This window comes from Schistocerca serialis, chromosome 7 (genome assembly GCF_023864345.2).
Source record: "Schistocerca serialis cubense isolate TAMUIC-IGC-003099 chromosome 7, iqSchSeri2.2, whole genome shotgun sequence".
NCBI classification, from domain to species: Eukaryota; Metazoa; Arthropoda; class Insecta; order Orthoptera; family Acrididae; genus Schistocerca; species Schistocerca serialis.
In genome coordinates this window covers 473195453-473216829 of record NC_064644.1, presented here as the reverse complement: position 1 = coordinate 473216829, position 21377 = coordinate 473195453, and the positions used below count along the sequence as shown (strand labels likewise).

The following is a 21377-nucleotide window of genomic DNA, read 5'->3' as shown; positions in this document are numbered from 1 at the left end:
ACCTTCACACAGACTAGGTGTACTAAGTTAGGGGAACACAGAGTGACCATCTTGTAAACAAAGTCTGTATATATTATACTTTTCAGCTTCAGGTCACACAACTAGTATCATAATGGCTTTCAGCTTCTTATTGAGCCTCATGAAGAATTTAAGATGCAAATGATCACACTTGATAACCTGTTTGTCACATTTAATCATCATCTTCGCATCTGAAAACAAAATAAAACATTTTTAAACAGGAAATGCTCACTAAATGTGGTAGAAATTACTGTACCACCAAACTGCCCAACTTGGGAAAGAGGGGCTCAGTTTTTTGTCAAAATGTGAACACTTCTCGAGAAGTCACCCTAAATTCTTGACACTTCAGCATGCACCTTACAGCTCAGATTTGGCCTCCACATCATTTCTCTCTCTCTCCCCAAAAACAAAACAAACCCATGGATTGGTCCACTTCAAAGTATCACAATTCACCCGTGTAGGATTGTGAAACGTTGCTTACAACTTTCCCCAAGGTATTGCTATGGTATTGCTATTCAGTTTGTGGTTTCAGATAATGAACTGAGGCATTTAACATGAAAGGGAATATGTTGGGCAGATCTGGAAGTAATTTAATAATTGTAGAAGTACAAGTTAGAACAATTTCAGCTACTGAAAAGTACCAAAATTTTATTTAGATTGCATCCTGTACATATTTTTTAAGCAAATAGGCCTATTACTAATTCTCTTATCATCGATGTCATCTTTTATTCTTATTGCCATCTTTGAATTAACTGTAATATGAATAATGGTGTCTGTGCTGACACTCCAGGGAAAGATGTGTGAGGAACTTCAGCAGTGCATCAACAGTCGTTTAAATCTAATGACAAGTTCTTCATGTATATTTTACTCAGCCCCATACATAGCATTTAACATATGGCATCTTTAATAAAGATAATATTGTTTTATTGATTTGAGTTGAAACTGGCAATGCTTACTTTAATACAAAACACATTGTGAATTTGATTTTAAATAAAATTTTGTGCATAGATTTTTTATTATTTTTTAAAATCTTTTTTAATGAGAAATTGCAATATTTCCTCAAATCTTTTAGTGAACCTTATAAATATAATTGAAAAATAATATCTTCAGCAAACTCTTGATAAAATTCAGAGTCACTGCCTTAAGCACCACATGAAAGGACATATTATTGCAGAGCTTTGCTATATTTCTGATATTTTATCTAGAGTTAATCTTTCTTTTTGTTGTTGTAGACCTCACAGGCTCTCAAGATGGGTCAGTGCAGATGTGGGAATGGTGTCAGCAGCATTCTGTTGCCACTCCCAGACCATCTGGAACATTTGCAAAGGTGACTCGGGTGCGTTTCAGTGAACATGGAAACAAATTTGGGGTTGCTGATGGAGATGGAAATGTCAGCCTGTGGCAGGTTGGCTTGTCAAGCAATGGCAGCCGTCCTTTCTTTGTAAGTACTTTTTTCTTCAGTAAAATATTTACCTATCTCTTGTCTTGCAGCAGATGATGATAGCTTGATTATTTTATTTTGGACATGAGTTGTCACTAAAATACTTCTTCAGAATATGTAAGCACATCAAAATTTTATTTTTTTGTTGTACTCCAGTTCATATAATATGTTAAACATATAAAATTATAAGTGCAAAACATTGTAATGCAGAGTTCATAATTCAGGAAAACATCCTCAACCGTAATGGAATTCCAGTGAAATTGTAAAAGAATTGTGTTTGTCTGTTATCGGGTCATCGTTCTGTTTTGTTCACCATTAGTTCATCAAATGATATGTTCACTATCAATGCTGAGAGGAAATTTAACTAGAAGGAAAAAACAGTAGCACATGCACGAGGAAGTGACACAGTGCCAAAAAATAATTTTAAAATACTCAAGCTTATTGTTACTTCAAGAACTATTTTTAAGTTGATATGGCTTACGTGCATACCCTAAGACTGTGTGCAGCAGTGGTTTGATGCTTGAATTTAATATATGTATTCATTAAGTTTTCAAATCGTACATTGTTACATGTTTTAATTTCGTATTACAGCTGTGATGAACCAAAGACACTGAAACATTCATCCATAACTGTACAAAATACATGACTATCTCTGGTTTTTGTGTACTTTCAGTACATGCATGACTTCCACGTGTAACATTTCATCACCAATGCCAGATATTCGATAGTCTTTCTACAAACATTTCTACAGAACTGACTTAAATGCTTTTATGACATCTTTGTATACCAAAGCATTTATGGGTCACCAAAAGGAACCCCCTCCAGTCTAGAACATTCAGATTCATTGTCATAATCTGGATCATAGCAAGGAGAACCATTGTTCTCTTCTCCAGAATCTCAGAATCTACCCCCAAACCCATTTCATCTAGTCCTTTTCAACTCAGGTATTTAATCATAGTTTTACTATGGCTACAAGTTTTTTTATGTACTATTTTAGAATGACAAGTGTAGCTGTTTCTCATGTAATTTATTTAAATGCCAATCTCAATGCTGTTGTAATGCTCCCATTGAGAAATTTGCTCATTCTTTTTGTGTTTTGTAGACATATGTGATGATTGTACAGATTGAAACTAGTTGTACAGTAAAACATTTCTGGTCAGAAGCTGGTTTTATAGTCTACATGTTTCAGTAGTATACATTAACCTCACCCGTTCCTTTTGTGACAGGAACACATCTGTCAGTATCAAACACTCCAAAACCAACCACATCCTTCAACTATCTCTTATTGTACCTTAAAATGAAGGCTATTGTATCCAGAAATCTTTCCCTCATCCACCAAAGAAGAAACCTGTTGCTCATTCAGCCTACGTTGTATAGCAGACTCTCCCTATGGCATCCATGCTCCCACTTGAGTCATTTCTGTGTGGACAATCCTTGAGCACATCTCTCTCACATCCACCCAACGACTCTTGTTCATGTCCAACCACAGGCATTTCCTGTCCAGCCAAAATGTAAAGCCAAGTGTGGAAGTAGCTTCATCATCAACTGTTATCAGTTAAGTTAAAAGGGCTATCCACAAATCTGTAAGAGTACAAGTGGATGGAGATCTCTACTGAATAGCACATTGCAAGGCATCCCAGATATGCTCAGTAATGTTCATGTCTGGGAAGTTTGGTGGCCAGCGGAAGTGTTTAAACTCAGAAGAGTGTTCCTGGAGCCACTCTGTAGCAATTCTGCATGTGTGGGGTGTCGCATAGTTCTGCCAAAATTGCTCAAATCTATCAGAATGCACAATGGACATGAATGGATGCAGTGAATAGGCAGGATGCTTATGTATGTGTCACTTCTTAAGAATCGTATCTAGACGTATCAGGGGTCCCATATCACACCAATTGCACATGCTCCATACCATTACAGAGCCTCCACCAGCTTCAACAGTACCCTGCTGACATGCAGGGTTCATGAATTCATGAGATTGTCTCCATTCCCGTACACATCCATTGACTCGATACAATTTGAAATGAGACTTGTCCGACCAGACAACATGTGTTCAGTCATAAAAGTCTAATGACAGTGTTTACAGGCCTGAGCAAGGAGTAAAGCTTTGTGCCGTGCAGTCATCAAGGGTACATGAATGGGCCGTCAGTTCGGAAAGCCCATATCGATGATGCTTCATTGAATAGTTTGCATGATGACACTTGTTAATTGTCCAACATTGAAATCTGCATCAATTTGTGGAACGGTTGCACTTTTGTCATGTTGAACGATTCTCTTCAGTCGCCGTTAGTCCTGTCCTTGCAGGATCTTGTTCCAGCCATAGCGATGTAGGAGATTTGATGTTTTACCGAATTCCTGATACTCATGGTACGGTACACTCGAGAAATGGTCGTATGGGAAAATCCCCACTTCATCACTATGTCCACAGCTTGTGGTCTAGTGGCTACCATTGCTCTCTCTGGATCATGAGGCCCGGGTTCCATTCCCGGCCAGGTTGGGGATTTTTCTCTGCCTGGTGACTTGGTGTCTGTGTTGTCCTCATCATTTCATCATCATCATTCGTGACAGTGGCGAGATTGACTGAGTAAAAATTGGACTATGTAAAAATTGGGACTTCGTACAGGTGCTGATGACTGCGCAGTTGAGCGCCCCACAAACCAAACATCATCATCACTACCTCGGAGATGCTGTGTCCCATCTCTCGTGTGCTGACTATAACACCATGTTCAAACTCACTTAAATCTTGCCATTGTAGCAGCAGTAACTGATCTAACAGTTATTCCAGACACTTGTTGTATATATAGGCATTGCCGATCGCAGCACCGTATTCTGCCTGTTTACATATCTCCGTATTTGAATACACGTGCCTATATCAGTTTCTTTGGTGCTTCAGTGTATATGCCCCATCCTTTCCTTACACAGCTTGTCCCATCCCAAAAGCACATAACAAGTTGGTCAAGACACTGAACACACATTTGACAGGAAAGGGATTCAAATTCCCGCACAAGACTTCCACAGTTTGATTATTCGTGATTTCCACAAATCTATTAAGATCAGTTTAGTTTATTATCCAAACTAAATATACATTACAAGGTGTTTCAAAATGAATATACAGGTTTTACCTCTTTGTAGCATTTATTATATTCAACTTACAACAATAAATTGTACATCAAATGAAAGAGCAACTCAGACAGTTTTGTTTGTATATCTTTGCACAAAGGGAAGAGTTATTCCACATGGAATAACCAAGAGTAACTGAAAAATGTGTTGAACGAGTGAGTGTCTTTCATGTGGAGACCCAAAAAAAAACCTTCGGAAGGCTAGTAGTACATTAGCAATTCCAGAGAGTCTGTGTGGAAACTTTCAATGACACGCTTAAACTATGTCCTCATAGTTTTCAGTTCTTACAAGTTCTAAAGCCTTCAGACTATAATTTAAGTGTCAAGTTCGCAAATGAAATGTTGCTGCATGACGAAGAAGATCTTCTGGATCGTGTCGTCTTCAGTGATGAATCAACATTTCTCCTAAGTGGATTCGGGAAACATACACAATGTGCGCAACTGGGGGTCACCTCCATTATTGTAGCATCTGTGTTCTACCTGACCACACACAAGATTCACAAATCTGCACTCGTGCACCTCTGAAATTCACTGAGCAATCTGTTATTGAGCTGACCGAATGTTCTCCAAACATGCTGTATGTAAAGATTCTTAAGACACTCTTAAAATATTTTGATAATTATTATCACCACAAAATGGATAGGGGCTACAAAACAACCTTTCATTTTCACAAATATGTTTGTCAGATCATGGGATGATGCCACTAAAAGTTGAAATTGTGCCCAGTTTCTGTTCCATAGACATATCCTGTCCTGCTATCAGTTATACATTATGCATATATGTAACTAGTTGTAGTGCTCTCTTGTTGATGGACAGAATTTGTATAGCTCAAAAATGGGAAAATATAAACATGAATCCATGTGCATATAAACAATGAATGTGTTCTCTGTGATGTAACAAGTGGGAAGTAACTGTTTGTCCCACCAAGTGCATTAATTAGATATAATTTTACATGAAAAATGTTTGACCGGACTATACTTCTTAACTCTCTTGTGTTGCTTATGTTGTTGTACCAGTACAACTTACCATTTTTTCTACGTGCCTCTTCCAGTTCTCATTACACACACACAGACCAAAAAAAAAACCACAACCTGCCTGACCCTCTTGCACAATTAATTTTAACATTTCATTCATTCTCTGTAGAGCAGATATTTTCAAGATTCGACCATCTCCCCCCCCCCCCCCCCCCCCCCCCGCCGCCTCTTGCATCCACATGCTACTTTTTTCATTTATACCAAGTTCAAATTTCCATTTTCAATTATTAATCTGTGACAGAAATTATTTTGTCATAAAGATGAAGTAGTAGAAAAATCATTATTTTCTTGTTACAGACGTACCAGTGCCACAATAAAATAACAAGTGATTTTGTATTCCTTGGGTCATGTAGCATGCTGGCTACAGCTGGCCACAGCTCAGAAAGTAAAAGCGTTGCATTGTGGGATTCGTTACTACCTCAGAAGAAAGCGTTGATAACAGGTATGTTTCTTACTTTGTGTTGTTTATTGAGTGCCATTTCATCTGAAAAACCTGCCAACCCCTTCTCAATAATATTACATTTCTAAACATTTGTGCGTTGTATAATAAACACAATAACTGACTCTGAGCTCTCTGAGCCAATCATCATAAAAATAGGTTTAAGACAAGAAAATTGCTTGGCACCCCTGCTGTTCAACTGTGCTTTAGAATACGTAATAAGGGAATGGTACAAGACTAACCCAAAGAACATCCAAATTGGAAGACCCAAAGACAACATAAGTTTAAATTGTCTAGGATTTGCTGATGATCTTGATCTCTTGTCCAACATTTCAGGAAACCAAACAACAAGTTATCTCACTACAGGAAATAGCACAGAAAATTGGTCTTGGAATATCCTTTGAAAAAACAGTCGTCATGTTAAGTGACCCACCATTTATAAACAGAATTGCTATAGGAAACCAAGAAATCAAAATTGTAGATAAATTTAAATATGTGGGAGAAATCATAACATATAACCTCAATGAAAAGCCAACATGGCATAACAGAATAAACAAATTGACTAGAGTACAATGGATAGGGGCAAGAATAAGCAGCTTTCACTCGGTTAATACTCGGCAGAAATCAAACCTGCATTTGGATCGGACTTTCTTAACTCTAGTGCAAAAAGGTGTACAGTATACTGCTGCATCCATTTTCAATAAGCTGTCACTCAAATTCAAAAATCTTAGCAGTAATCCATGCGCTTTCAAATCGAAACTGCTGAAGAGTTTTCTCATGGGTCACTCCTTCTATTCTGTCGAGGAGTTCCTTGAAAAATTAAGCTGATTCTTATTGTATTGCTGATCGCGTTTACTTAAACTTATGGACTGACTTTTTTCAGGTTTATGAACATTTATTTTTATCTGTTATTACTTTTATGTTGTAATTTCATGTACTGACACGCTCCATGACCTTGGAGAGTTGCTCCTCAATTTGGTCCTACGGAACTTGATGTGTAAATAAATAAATAAACAGTATATCACCAAGAACACCTACAACAAGAAGAGCCTGTCAATAGCAACAAAATCAGTCACTCAATCAGAAATAACATACGCAAGTGAAACCATCATCAAAACAACTGACACTGCACAAATAAACAAAATACTCAAAATAAAGACAAAAATCATCAGAATGTCCATCAACAAATCGTACCAGAAATATAGACACTGGAGAGTAGCTACAAATGAAACAGTCTACAAGGAAATAGAACCAGTAATGAGTACAATCAGGAAGAAATGCATTTCATTTTTCGGACATTTAATCAGAACACCAGAGAACAGGATCATCAGGAGCATAATAGAAAAATTGTGGAATAGTAAGTGCAACATTAAGTGGATTACAGAAATCAAGGAAGATACGGATGAGCTATAGATTATATTGGAAGACCTAAGACACAAAACTGACAAAATCAGGAAACTCACAGACAAACAAACCAGACTGCAAACAGGAATCAACAGACAGACAATAGAAAGGGTGATTTCCGATGAAGAAAGAAGGATGAGATCCAAGAGAATGAAGAAGTACTGGGCTGACAGGAAACTAAAAAATTCTTTGTGTGAAGTTGGCTAGAGTGGTCCAATGAAGGCTATAAAATGTAAATAATAGTAATAATAATAAACACAATATCCTGCACAGTAACTTCTCTATATTTATGATTTTTATTTATATATTAAACCTTTAAGAATTTACATGGAATTTAAGTCATTATTTTGTGTACATACACCCACCCATACATATAAGAGTACATATATACATCATGAAAAGGATGTTCAGGATGGAATAATGACAATATTATGAAATAGATTGGATGCTACTCACCGTATAGAGGTAATGTTGAGGCGCAGACATGCACATTAAAAATACTGCTATACGTTCAAGTTTTTGGACAAAAGCCCTTCTTCTAAAGTAGAAAACACACTCTTACTCACGCAGGTGAAACTCGCGCACACATGACCACTGTCTCTTTCCACTGAGGTCCATCCTCAGTGGCCAGAGACAGTGGTCTGCAACACCAACATATCCTCTATATCAGGCTCATCCAAGAATTGCGCCCAGCGGGTGCACCCGCGCCCCGTGGGCGCCAGGCAGTGTAGTTCAGCACCCCGTCCGCGACCGTGTGTCGCTAGTGTCGGCATAGGAGCGAGAGAGATGGCTGAGGAGCGAGTGAGACCGCACAGCACTGCTCTGCGCTGGACTGTCCGGCGGTCAGATCCAACCTAAACAAAATAGCAGAGGAAGCGCAGCTCTGTAAAAGAGGCCGATGAGCTGTAAAACAAGCAAACTATTTACCGTTTAGGTAAAAACTAGTGTTCGTGTGGCAGGATTGCTATGCAAAGCTTTAGACAACAATATCCAAAACAAGAATCGAAGAACATATTAGTTGTTTTCTGACCCACAGCTTCATTCTATTAGTACTGCACATGCACACTCGTCATATGTACAATAAGCGTCTTCTGAAAAATATATCAGTTTCTTAAATGAACTAGAGTCATAAATATTCTATTTTAGAAATAACTTTATCTAAGGGATGTAGAGTCTCATTCTCACTACCTCGTGCTACATCTCTTTGTATCCCTTTTCAGAGTTAAGAAATCGGATCCTTATTTTGCTGTTTTGTGCGTAATAATTTTAACCGCCCAAGTTTGAAAACTTATTAAAAAATAGGATTAAGGATATAAAGCTCTTTAATTCTTACAGTCAACATTGTTAAAAGAGACAATTAACAATTTACACTTTTTTCTTTTTCGAGGAAATGGTTTTGTCAATGTTTGGTACAGTATTCCCTGAGACTGATAACCTCAAAGAATTAGTCAAATTTTTACAGGGTGTATACGACCCGGGACAACTGGGATATCCGGAAAAACCTGGGAATTTTTTCATCCAGGAGAAAACCGGAAGAAACCCGGGATATTTTTAGAATTCCGGGAATTTTTCATTGTTTGAGTTTTCAGTTAAATTTTTGTAATTTTGTCTGGTAAGAACCGATATTCTAACAAAGGATATTACTGTATCCCGCTACTGCAGAATAATACTTCAACAATAAATCATAAACGCGAGGAAAAAATGAAAATAACTTAAATTGCAAAGGAAATGCGCCATATACAACGACGACACACAGTGCTCATGCAAGCGTCTGCCAATCAAAAATGTGTCAAAGGCTTTAGGAAGACTATCCAGTGCTTCATAACAACAAATTGCCTCCAGTGAGCGTGAAGTCGAAACTGTTTACATTCGATTTGTTTTAGCAGTTAAGCGTGAGCTCATGCACATGCACATGCACAGTTGAGTCATGTTTGAGTAGTGATTCTCCCACTTCTGGCTACAGAATGTGGCTGGTGGCTGTGCAAGCAGCTAGATGCTACCGGAAAAAGGGGGCGCCAAATTCATATTCTTGGGGAAAAAAAACTTGTTTCACAAACGCCTAGCATCCAGCACACGTTTGTCTATCGATTATTCATATGATTTTGAAATGCATCCCTGTTGGTTTTTGAACATTTTTGAACACATTTTAAGTTGATTTCTGAATGAATCATAAGTTGACTTTTGAATGCATGCATAGTGTACGTGATGTTTCTGTCAGGAGAATCTTCGTCGCATCTAGAAATAAACTTTCCACAAACAAAAGGGGGCGGGGCAATAAGAGCTGAGGGAGTAAAGCCGAACGGATGAACGCCAATCACTGTCTGATCATGTGGTTGATTGGGTTTGCAAATGATCAGCATTGTTATAATTACTAGCGAAATCCATAGATTCAGGCTACCAGAATGGAAATAAACGACTAACAGGAATAACAGGTGAGAAAGATTACGTATTATCTTCTCAGTGTATCCAAGAAAATGAAATTTTGACAGAAAATTTTTGGCCAGATCGCTACACTAGTAAGGACCAGTTGTACAGTCCACAGCTAGCAGACGCGTAAGTTCTATTCTGGAAGTAACGCGGAAAAGTGTCGTTCGAACACGTAATAACGCCTAACTGGAAAATAATCACAAGATAACTAAACTTGTGATTCTGACAGGGTTAGTGAAGTTAATCAGCGAACAAATTTTGACAATGGTAGCAATAGCTACAGAATTGGTGATCACAAGATTGTTAGAATGAGGAAGGAGAAGAACACAAATTATAGAAGAATAAGACGATTCCAAATTTATATAAAAATTTCGTAATACTACTTTTCGATCTCATGATTGAGAAGCTGGTGTGTATGACTCAAATATGAAGCTGTTTCCTAACATAAAGCTTTTTGCTTGTAGCAGGCCTAATAGACATTTGATATTGGTGCTTCGTGGATTATATTCTGTCGTGTTATAAAAATGGCCATTTGTGCCAAAACCGTCTCGTTTAATTTGGTATGTTATAAAATTGCTGCCATATTAGAAAGGCCTATTTTGTTTTTATCTAGAAGACAGTGACAAAATAGACGTAATCAGATCAAGAAACCACACCAGTCTTTGGTATTATTTGTATTAACAGCTTTTTCAGTATTAGGTAACGACATTTCGATTTTTCATGTAGCAAAACGTTTGACGAACTTTGATGAGGCAATAGATTCTTTCGCAGAAAGGAAAGCACGCCATGTAAAGCTGTAGCAAGATTAGAGAGAAAAAAATGATAGGAGCTAAGGTTTGAAGAAATGTGTAATTTCTTGCTTATCTCTTTCAGTAGTGGTTTTATATAGCCTATATTTAATTTTATGTCACACAAAACAGCAAGTTATTAACTAATAGGCAAAAAAGATTTCAGATTTTCTGAAGAGTTCTTGTTCTCTTGAATACAAAAAAAAATCCCATCCGCTATTAATTGCGAGATTTTTTAAAGAGGGGCAGGCTCTCAATGTCCACTCGCCTGAATATAGTTTGGACGTGCGGTAGAAAAATGCTTTATGAAGAGGCGTGGCACTGCACTTTGGCATACGTAAGACTAAATAATATGCCTTATATTTCCTCGAATACATATGTTTTATGTTTCAGACTTTTTAGAAAGATGTGCGCTACAAGATGAACATATTTTGAAAATTCGATTTTTTTTTAGTATTGACTCGGTTCGCAAATGTAGATCCGGGGCTGATGCACAGAGCAGTCTGAGTTATAGTGGGTAGTCTCCACATGACCCGTGTTTACATTTAGTGATTTTGCTGTTTCCCCTTCATTTACTCTCACATCAAATGAAAACAAAACGGATATCTGTGTCCGGGAGCTATCAAGTGAATTAAAACACATTCACATAATTACGGAAGGCTAAAATATGTCATTAGTTTCAGATTTTATTTTATTTCCACCTTTCTGACAGTCAAGCATTAATCGCCTTGCGGAACAATGAAGTTATTTTTGTCTGCTCGCTAAAGAAATTTGACTTTTCTTAACCTTTTCCGCAGAGGCAGTCAATGTATTTGAAACGAAATGTTTAATTCCCCAGTACTGGCTAGTTTCAACTGTTCTCTGCATTTCAAGTGCACGTTTTCATTTTCTAGCACGTATGGCATTATGTCATAATAAAGAACCAAACATGATATAATACAGTTCTGGTGCTTCAAGAAAATTTACATCCCAAATACCACACTGAAAAGCTTAATATCAGGTCAAGGTCTGCATCATTGGGAATCCGAACATACGAATGTGCCCTTTAAGTACGCACTTTAAATGTGCACATTTTAATATTGTTCATGAAATTCCGATGCTCTTTCAGTATCCTCTGATGTCTTGTTTCTTTTATGACATAATGTATGATCTTTCAATGTTTTACACGCACGTACATACGGGCTTCCTACGTCATGATAGCTACCCAAGCATGGTGTCGCCTGTTATCTGCGTTTTGTGGCAACTGCTGAAACGAACCTATTTCTAACAGGTCGCGGGAAAATATTGCGAATAGTGGTTTGAAAAGCGTTACATTCAAAGTAAATATTCTTTTACGTAAGTTGGACTATGTGCAAGAATGTACCATGAATTTATTAAATCACAGAGCGTTTGCCTCTCATTTAAAAATCAACTCTTTGATGACGCGCCATTTAGAAGAATTTTGAACCCTGAAGATCAGACATTTATGGCATTATTAAAAATTTTACTGGCACATTTGTGTGATATATCTTAAAGTGTAACACGCGCAAAAAAGATCAACAGTATATGCGAAAGCTTAGCTTCTCTTGCAGCTTGAGAACAATATTATATGTGAAAACTTTGCTTTTCTTGTAGCAACACTATGTATATTAATTTAAACTATTAACTTCCCTGTTTGTGTGTTCGTGCTACTTAACAGTGATCTTGCTGTTGGCTGACTACATCACGTGTCCTATGCTCTGAATAACCGCTGTCATCGGCTGGCAAGATCACGTGACATGAGCTACAAACGGCCTACAAAAGTGCATCGAAATCTCAATTTCAATGATTCGGAAAGTAACATGCAGTGTTTGGTGGAATTCCAGTGTATACTTTCATAATGCGAAAATACGCAGCGTACATTTTGCTGCACATCAAAGATGTTTCCAAAACGTGTCTTTTTCCCTGAGTTTCGTTTTCTAAAGTGCCGGGATATTGTGCGCCCGGGTATAAAACCATAACCATTCAAAGAATTGATAAGGGAAAATATACTGTCACCCGGGAAAAACTGTATTTTTAACCGGGAAAAATCCGGGAATTTTTTTAATTGTCCACATATTCACCTTGTTTTATCACCAAGTAATGAACAGTTCTTAGATTTAGCAAGCTTTAAAAGAGATGTACGTGGAACCAAACATTGAGAGAACTTAGGCTGTGCGATTGTGCAAAAGAGGATATTTCTCTTGTGGAAGACAGCTGTAAAAGTCATCCAAAGTTTTAAACATGAGAAAGCGGTCCTTCAGGCGGATATTGCACTGCAGGTCAATCAGCTCTAGTTGAAGCACTTGTGAGACGTCCTATGCCGAAGGGAAAACGGGCGAACAAATATGTCTAAGGCCGACTGAAGCTCACTTATCTCCAAAAATCTGTTTTCAAACCTTTCTTGTAATTCACAAATGATTGCAATATAATCTGAAAAATCCACATCTTCTTTAACACTGTCTAGTGCAGGAAAGTGTCCGCAGTTATTCTCGCGCAATTGTTTTTCCCACAATTTTTTTTTATTTTTATTTTTTATGCTTTAATCATCTGCACTAAATCAATGACACAGTGATTTTCGCGTTGGAGTGAAATGTTCAAAGTATTTAAATACAGTAAAGTCACTAAAAAAAGCCAAATTTGCCACCCACTTAGGATCACAAAGTAATTCTTCTGGACGTCCTTTCATTTCCAAAAAGGTATTTACTTCGCCCCTCAAGGAGAAAAACCGATGAAGCACCTTTCCTCTGCTCAGCCATCTTACTTCGGTGTGGTATGGGATGTCCGGGTATTCCACTTCGATATCAGCCAGAAATTTTTTAAATTGGCGATGTGCGAGTCCATGCGAGCGAATATAATTAACCGTTCGAAGAACTGTGTCCATAACATTTTTTATGTTGACAATCTTCGCACAAAGTGCCTCCTGATGTATCAGACAATGGACTGTTGTGAATAAGGAACAACCAACTTCAGCCATTTTTGACCTCACGTAACTCAGAAATCCAGTGCATATCCCTCGTAGTGCAGGGGCTCCATCCCTTGTTACACTGGTCAGGCGTTCCCATTTTAAACCCATTGACTCAAACACGTTTTCCACAGCTAGAAAAATATCCAAACCCATGGTTGTGTCTTTTAATGGTATAAGATCGAGAAATTCTTCGGTGACACGCAGATTGTCGTTGACATCTCGAATGAATATGACGAGCTGAGATATGTCCACAACGTCCGTGGACTCTTCAAGAGCGATAGAAAGTGAAATGAAGTTTGCCGCTCTCTCCATTAATTACTGCTCCATATCTGAAACCATATCTTCGACTCTGTGAGCAACAGTTTGAGGCGAAAGAGCTATTTTTTCAAATTTTTCCGTGAGGTTTGGTGGCCAAATACAAGCCGCCGAGTCGACCAGGCAATCCTTGATGAGATGCCCAGCAGCAAAGGGTTTCCCTGCTTTCCCAATTCTCAGCAATCATTTGTAACTTGTGCACAAACTTTGCCCACCTGTTTCCTGCTCGTACCATGCCAAAAAAGAACATACAATAAATTTGTACAATCCTGTTTTTAAAACACTTTTATCACTTTAACACTTAATTCTTTCATTCATTGAAACTCAAATAAAAAAACTAACAAAAAAGATTGGTTTTAGATGCGTTTTCCCCCAGTTCTGCTGAAAAGGACAGCGATGTGTGGTCACAAAATAAATTTTTATCTATTGCAATATTTGCGTACAGCGGCATGGTGAGGCTCAGCGGGTGGTCTGCACAGCCAGCTAAGCGACACGTCTCGGCCACTGCGACAACATACGGATTCACCTGGGGCGCTGGCCGTGGGCACTAGCGCCCCAAGGGCAATGCGTCATTCTGCAAATTAAAATGTTATCTTACATTCGCAGATTAAACTAGGTCTTTTTTTGCATTGGGTAAGAGATTAATATAGGGGTCATCTTACATTATGCTTGGACAGTTGAGGTCATGCATGGATTTAATTTGAATTTAGAAGGTTTGGAGGAGGAGTAGTGACCACTAGTACAAACATCTAGAGGGAAGTATTGAACAGGCAGCAAATTTCATCATACTGCCATCAATATGAATGTATACCACTCAGGTCTCACATTACACCATGTACCTTGGCTTTTAATGAATCTACTATGTTTCAATTGCAGTTCACCTGAATCCATTTGTAGTTAAATTTACTTTAAAACTGGATGAATACTTAACACTAGTACATATTTCAACAGGAGACAAATTAATTCTAACAAAAATAAGTTTTCAGAGAACATATGAAAGGTGGTCCAACAAATGAGACGTGAGCTTCAACCACATCGCCAAAGCTCTACTGCACTGGTTGGATACAGCATTAATCCAAAGTACACACATCAAAAAAAAAAATTTGCATCACCCCGGTTCCCAGAACTCCTGAAGATAGACGTTGACTGAGGATATTGTATTACTGACACAGTGCTTTGACTGTTCATAGACGTCACAAAACCCACCCAACTATGTAAACAACTATGCATGAGCAGCACCTATTAGGCGGAGGAGGTCCGACAGCCGATCAGTTCCAGTCATTCCACCAAGAACGAGGTACACAGCTCATGTTGTCTGTAGTTCAACCGTGGCTAGACGGTCAATACCATGATTCGATCACGTCCACATTGTTACTTTGTGCCAGGAAGGCCTCTCAACAAGGGAAGTGTCCAGGCATCTCGCAGTGAACCAAAGCGATGTTGTTCGGACATGGAGGAAATACAGAGAGACAGGAACTGTTGATGACATGCCTCGCTCAGGCCACCAAAGGCTACTACTGCAGTGGACGACCGTTACCTACAGATTATGGCTCGGAGGAACCCTGACAGCAACACCACCATGTTGAATAATGCTTTTCGTGCAGCCACAGGACGTTGTGTTATGACTCAAACTGTGCACAATAGGCTGCATTATGTGCAACTTCACTCCCCACATCCATGGCGAGGTCCATCTTTTCAACCACAACACCATGCAGCGTGGTACAGATAGGCCCAACAACATGACGAATGGACCGCTCAGGATTAGCATCACGTTCTCTTTACCAATGAGTGTCATATATGCCTTCAACAGGACAATCATCGGAGACGTGTTTGGAGGCAACCCGATCAGGCTGAATGTCTTAGACACCCTGTCCAGTGAGTGCAGCAAGGTGGAGGTTCCCTGCTGTTTTGGGTGGCATTATGTGGGGCCAACATACACTGCTGGTGATCATGGAAGACGCCATAACAGCTGTATGATACGTAAGTGCCATCCTCCGACCAATAGTGCAACTATAGCAACAGCATATTGGCGAGGCATTCGTCTTCGTGCACCGTGCACATCTTGTGAATGACTTCATTCAGGATAACGACATTGCTCGATTAGAGTGGCCAGCATATTCTCCAGACATGAACCCTGTCGCACATGCCTGAAATAGATTGTAAAGGACTGTTTAAGGACGAAATGACCTATCAACCACTCTGAGGAATCTATGCAGAATCGCCATTGAGGAGTGGGACAATCTGGGCCAACAGTGCCTTGATGAACTTGTGGATAGTATGCCACGATGTATACAGGCATGCATCAGTGTAAGAGGATGTGCTACTGGGTATTAGAGGTATCGGTATGTACAACAATCTGGACCACCATCTCTGAAGGTTTCGCTGTATGGTGGTACAACATGATATTTGTGGTTTTCATGACCAGTAAAAAGGGTGGAAATGATGTTTGTATTGATCTCTCTTCCAATTATCTGTACAGGTTCTGGCACTCTTGGAATCAAGGTTATGCAAAACTTTTTTTGATGTGTGTAGTATGGACTAATCTGGGGAAACATCCAGACCTCAGTTAGGGATACAGGAAAGGAAACACTCATGGGAAACCCAGTGGACAATAAGATCTGGTTTGGAAAGGAATGTGCAGCTGCCCTGGAAAGGAGAAAGGAAGGCAGGAACAAGTGGCTGAAGGGGACAAATCTGGCACTGGCCAAAGCACAATTTGAGTAGGTCCGAAAGACTACACAAGCAATTCTGAGAAGAGCAAAGAGGAAATACGTAAGGAATATCATCATTGAAGCAGAAACAGACTTCAGAGGGCAAAGGACTAGGGAAATGTTTCTGAGGGTGAAGTACCTCTGCAAAGGTCACCAGGCCAAGCAGAAATATGTCAAAGATTCCCGTGATAAGATCCTGACGAACAATAGGGACATAGCTGAGAGATGGAAAGAGTACTTTCGACAGCTGCTAAATTGTGATGAATCCGAACTGCAGTTTGAGTTCCAACACCCAATTACAGCCGATGCAGACTATCCCCCACCTACCCTGGATGAGATAAAAACCAGAATCAGACACCTTAAACAGAATAAGAGTCCAGGTGAAGATGGAATACAGGCTGAAAGATCCTGGCAGGAGGAGAGAAACTTGCAGAAAAAATACACCGACTGATACAGGCGATATGGACCAAAGAAGAGCTACCAGGAGAATGGAAAACAGCTCTGATTTGTCCAATACGTAAGAAGGGCGACAAACTGAAATGTGACAACTATTGAGGAATCACCCTGCTTAATGTCTGCTATAAGATCCTGTCCAATTGCCTCATACATAGAATTCAGCCAGTGGCAGAATCGGTGATTGGGGAGTACCAGGGAGGTTTCTGGCCAGGATGGTCAACAGTAGATCACATCTTCAGTCTCCGGCAGCTCACTGAGAAACTGGGTGAATATGGTAAAGATTTGCATATTTTATTCATTGATTTCAAGAAGAGCCTACTCAACTGTTTAAGGGAGTTTGGCATAGCCGAGAAACTCATCAGTCTGATAAAGATCTGTCTGAACGAAACATGTGCAAAGGTGAAGATGGGAAATTGTGTAACTGAGGAGTTTGAAATTGTCACAGGACTCAGGCAAGGAGATGGGTTGTCCCCTATCCTGTTCAACTTTGCCGTGGAGAAGATCGTACGCGAGACCTTCCAAGAGAACGAAGGGATTGAAATCGAAGGAAAGAGACTGGCATACTTAGCCTATGCAGACGACATCTGTTTACTCTCTAGGTTGGAAGAGGAGTTGGAGCAAATGACCAAAGCACTAAAGGAGGCTGCCAGCAAATTTGGGGTAAACATAAACGAAGCCAAGACAGAGTACCTCGTTATGACACATGGTCATTGTCACACTGCTGATCATCTACAATCACTACAGGTTGGGGACCATGCCTACAAGAGTGTGCAAGGATTCAAATACCTAGGGGCACTTTTCACTGAGAACTCGTCATGTGAAGCAGAGATCGATGCCAGAATACAAGCAGGTAACCGATCTTACCACAGCCTAGCACAACTGCTTCGGTCCAAATATCTCTACAGACAGTTCAAGATTTGACTGTACAAAACCCTGATCCAGCCTGTTGTTCTATATGACTGTGAGACATGGAGTATCCGGAAACAGGACTTCCATAAGCTCCTTGTTTTTGAGAGAAACGTGCTTCGGAAGATCTTCGATCCGGTTCTGGATGCAGATACAGGGGAATGGAGGATCAAATACAACCAAGAGCTTGAGGAACTATACTAGCAGCCCAACATAGCAGGAACTCTCAAAGCCAAACGAATGCAGCATTGTGGGCCGGATGGAGGATCACAGATGGCCTCGGAAGCTCCTAGATTTCACGCCTACAGGAAAGAGACAGCCAGGGAGACCCAAGAAGCGTTGGAGTGATGGAATCCATGAAGGTTTAAACCAAGTGTCAATAGATGTGGACGAATGGCGGATAGCAACAATGGACAGAATACAGTGGAGGAGGAAATTCGTAGATGCGTGCGGTCCACTGGGCCTAATCATATAGTAGTAGTAGTAGTAGTAGTAGTAGTAGTAGTATGGATGATAGTACCATTAGTGGTGGTGGCAGTGGTGGTGGGATGATAATTCATCATCATCATCATTATTATTAGAAATAGTGGCATCACAGATGACTGACTAACATAGAAAAAAAGCACATAAAGATAAAAATTAATGTAAATTACATCTTTTTGTTCATTTTATTTCTTGTTTTATTATCAAAATGTAGACAATCAATAAATGACATAAGTGTAGAATAGGCATAATGTTAGTTTTTTTGGCAGATACTTATATCAGTAAAAGGGTTTGCAATTTTGATTTGCCAGGATATGTTAAAAATAAAATTTCCTCAAGGATCCATTTAAGAACAGAGTGGGAGCAGGGTTGGGGGGGGGGGGGGGGGGGGCTGTGGTTCGTCTCATATTTAGTGTCATGTAGTACTTAGACAAATACATTGTAACAGGTTCACCTTTCCATTTTCATTTTGAATGGAGATGAATCCCAGGAAGCTTAACAGACATGCAGTTGTTGTCATCATCTTTCGTATGTAAATGGGAGGAAAGATTTACACATTTTTCATGATTAATAAGAAACAATTATTGAGTGTGAAGTCTGACTTCTGTGAGATGATCCCTACTTTGCTGCTTAACTGTTCCTAAACCTTTTTCAGCCATTACAGATTTAGTGCCATATGCATCTGAATCCCAGGTAATACTACTATGATACTGAAAAGATCTAGGTGGAATTCAATACAGTAGTACAAAGAGTACTCCGCAGTTAGTTGAGACATCAGGCAGTTGTCTCTCTCTCTCTCTCTCTCTCTCTCTCTCTCTCTCTCTCTCTCTTTTGCAAGCACACGCACATGCGTGCGCGCGCCCACACGCACGCGCACGCACACACACACACACACACACACACACACACACACACACACACACTCACACACACACACACACACACTGGCTGTAATGTCACAGCTGTCTACATGTATTTTGCACAGTATTTTTTGTGGCTAACCATTTTTTTGCCCAATGGCCAAGATCAACATTGACCACCTAGTGCCAGAACGTGCTGAGCACTACATGTTCGTTAACGACTGCACTACATGTTTGTTAACGGCTACTTCATAACCCATACCGTCTTGATCGTTCCCTTTGGTCCTTGCCCTTAACATAATCTTTTCTAAATAACATAGAAGTAACTGTCTTTATGAGACATAACTCCATCTTGCAATCCTCCTAGCCTTAAACTCCCCTAGCCCCAGTCCCAAAACTGCCTACATCCCTCTCCACATGCCATTCCCTTCCCCCACTTCATCCCATCAGTTTACATCCTGCAGTTTGCCTCTTCCTCTGTTCTATCTCACTGTCCCAATACGTTCCTACACTTAGTTGTGTACCATCTGCAGTTCCCCTGCCTGTTCCCAGGTGAGTTGACCAGTGGCACATTCCAGTCCTATTCACTTGTGGCCTGTCCTTCCCAGCTGTTGGGCATCCATCACTTGACCGTTCTCTCCCTCTCCCTGCCTCACTAATTCTCTCATCATTCCTTAAATGGTTAACTCACTGGACTCACAATCGGCAGGATGATGGTTCAAATCCCTGTCCAGCCATTCACATTTTGATTTTCCGTGATTTCCCTAAATCTCTTACAGCAAAGCTGGATGATTCCTTCAAAATGGCATGGCCAGGCCAGTTTCCTTCCCTAATCCAGCTTGTGCTCCATTTCTAATGACCCTACTGTTGACAGGATATTAAACCTTCCTTCCCTCAAGTACTCTACCTGATACAACTTCTCACCCCAACTAGACTGCAGAGCTCGGACATTATAGTCAGCCAGGCAATTGTCCAAGAGTGCAGATACATTTTCAGTCCTGTTTACATGCCTGTTGGCAGCTCAACACCACAGCTATATGGTAAGAGGTTATCTCCACTCCTTGCATTATTTGCATAATACTAAGCAAGTCATTTATGTACATAATGTGAAGAGAAAAGGTGAAAGCACAGCCTTCTGTGGTATAACGTGTGTGACATCCAAAACATTTGATTTCCTGTTGTTGAACTTTACAGTTTTGCATATCTTAGGTATGACCTGATGAGAGAGAGTTTTGGTGTGCTGAGTCTCTAAAACTCTGTCCATCGTGATATACAGGGTGGTCCATTGATAGTGACCAGGCCAAATATTTCACAAAATAAGCATCAAACGAAAAAACTACAAAGAACGAAACTCGTCTAGCTTGAAGGGGGAAACCAGATGGCGCTATGGTTGGCCCGCTAGATGTCGCTGCCATAGGTCAAACGGTTACCAACTGGGTTGTTTAAAATAGGAACCTCCATTTTTTATTACATATTCGTGTAGTACGTAAAGAAATATGAATGTTTTAGTTGGACCACTTTTTTCGCTTTGTGATAGATGGTGCTGTAATAGACACAAACGTGTGAGTACGTGGTATCATGTAACATTCCACCGGTGCGGACGGTATTTGCTTCGTGATACATTACCTGTGTTAAAATGGACCGTTTACCAGTTGTGGAAAAGGCCGATATCGTGTTGATGTATGGCTACTGTGGTCAAAATGCCCAACGGGCATGTGCTATGTATGCTGCTCGGTATCCTGGACATCATCATCCAAGTGTTCGAACCATTCGCTGGATAGTTACGTTATTTAAGGAAACAGGAAGTGTTCAGCCGCATGTGAAATGTCAGCCACAACCTGCAACAAATAATGATGCCCAAGTAGGTGTTTTAGCTGCTGTCGCAGCTAATCCACACATCAGTAGCAGACAAATTGCGCGAGAATCAGGAATCTCAAAAACATTGAGAATGCTACATCAACATCGATTGCACCCATACCATATTTCTATGCACCAGGAATTGCATGGTGACGAC

General features: G+C 39.8%; 1 protein-coding gene across 1 annotated transcript in view; it reads left to right on the top strand.

Moving 5' to 3' along the window:
- The window catches only part of LOC126412095 (dmX-like protein 2), a 370418-nt gene that overhangs the window by 327849 nt on the left and 21192 nt on the right, over positions 1-21377 (top strand). Inside the window, exons 55-56 of the mRNA XM_050081514.1 lie at positions 1251-1459; positions 5907-6051. Coding sequence (XP_049937471.1) covers positions 1251-1459; positions 5907-6051 — 354 coding nt within the window. The remainder of the gene's footprint in view (positions 1-1250; positions 1460-5906; positions 6052-21377) is intronic.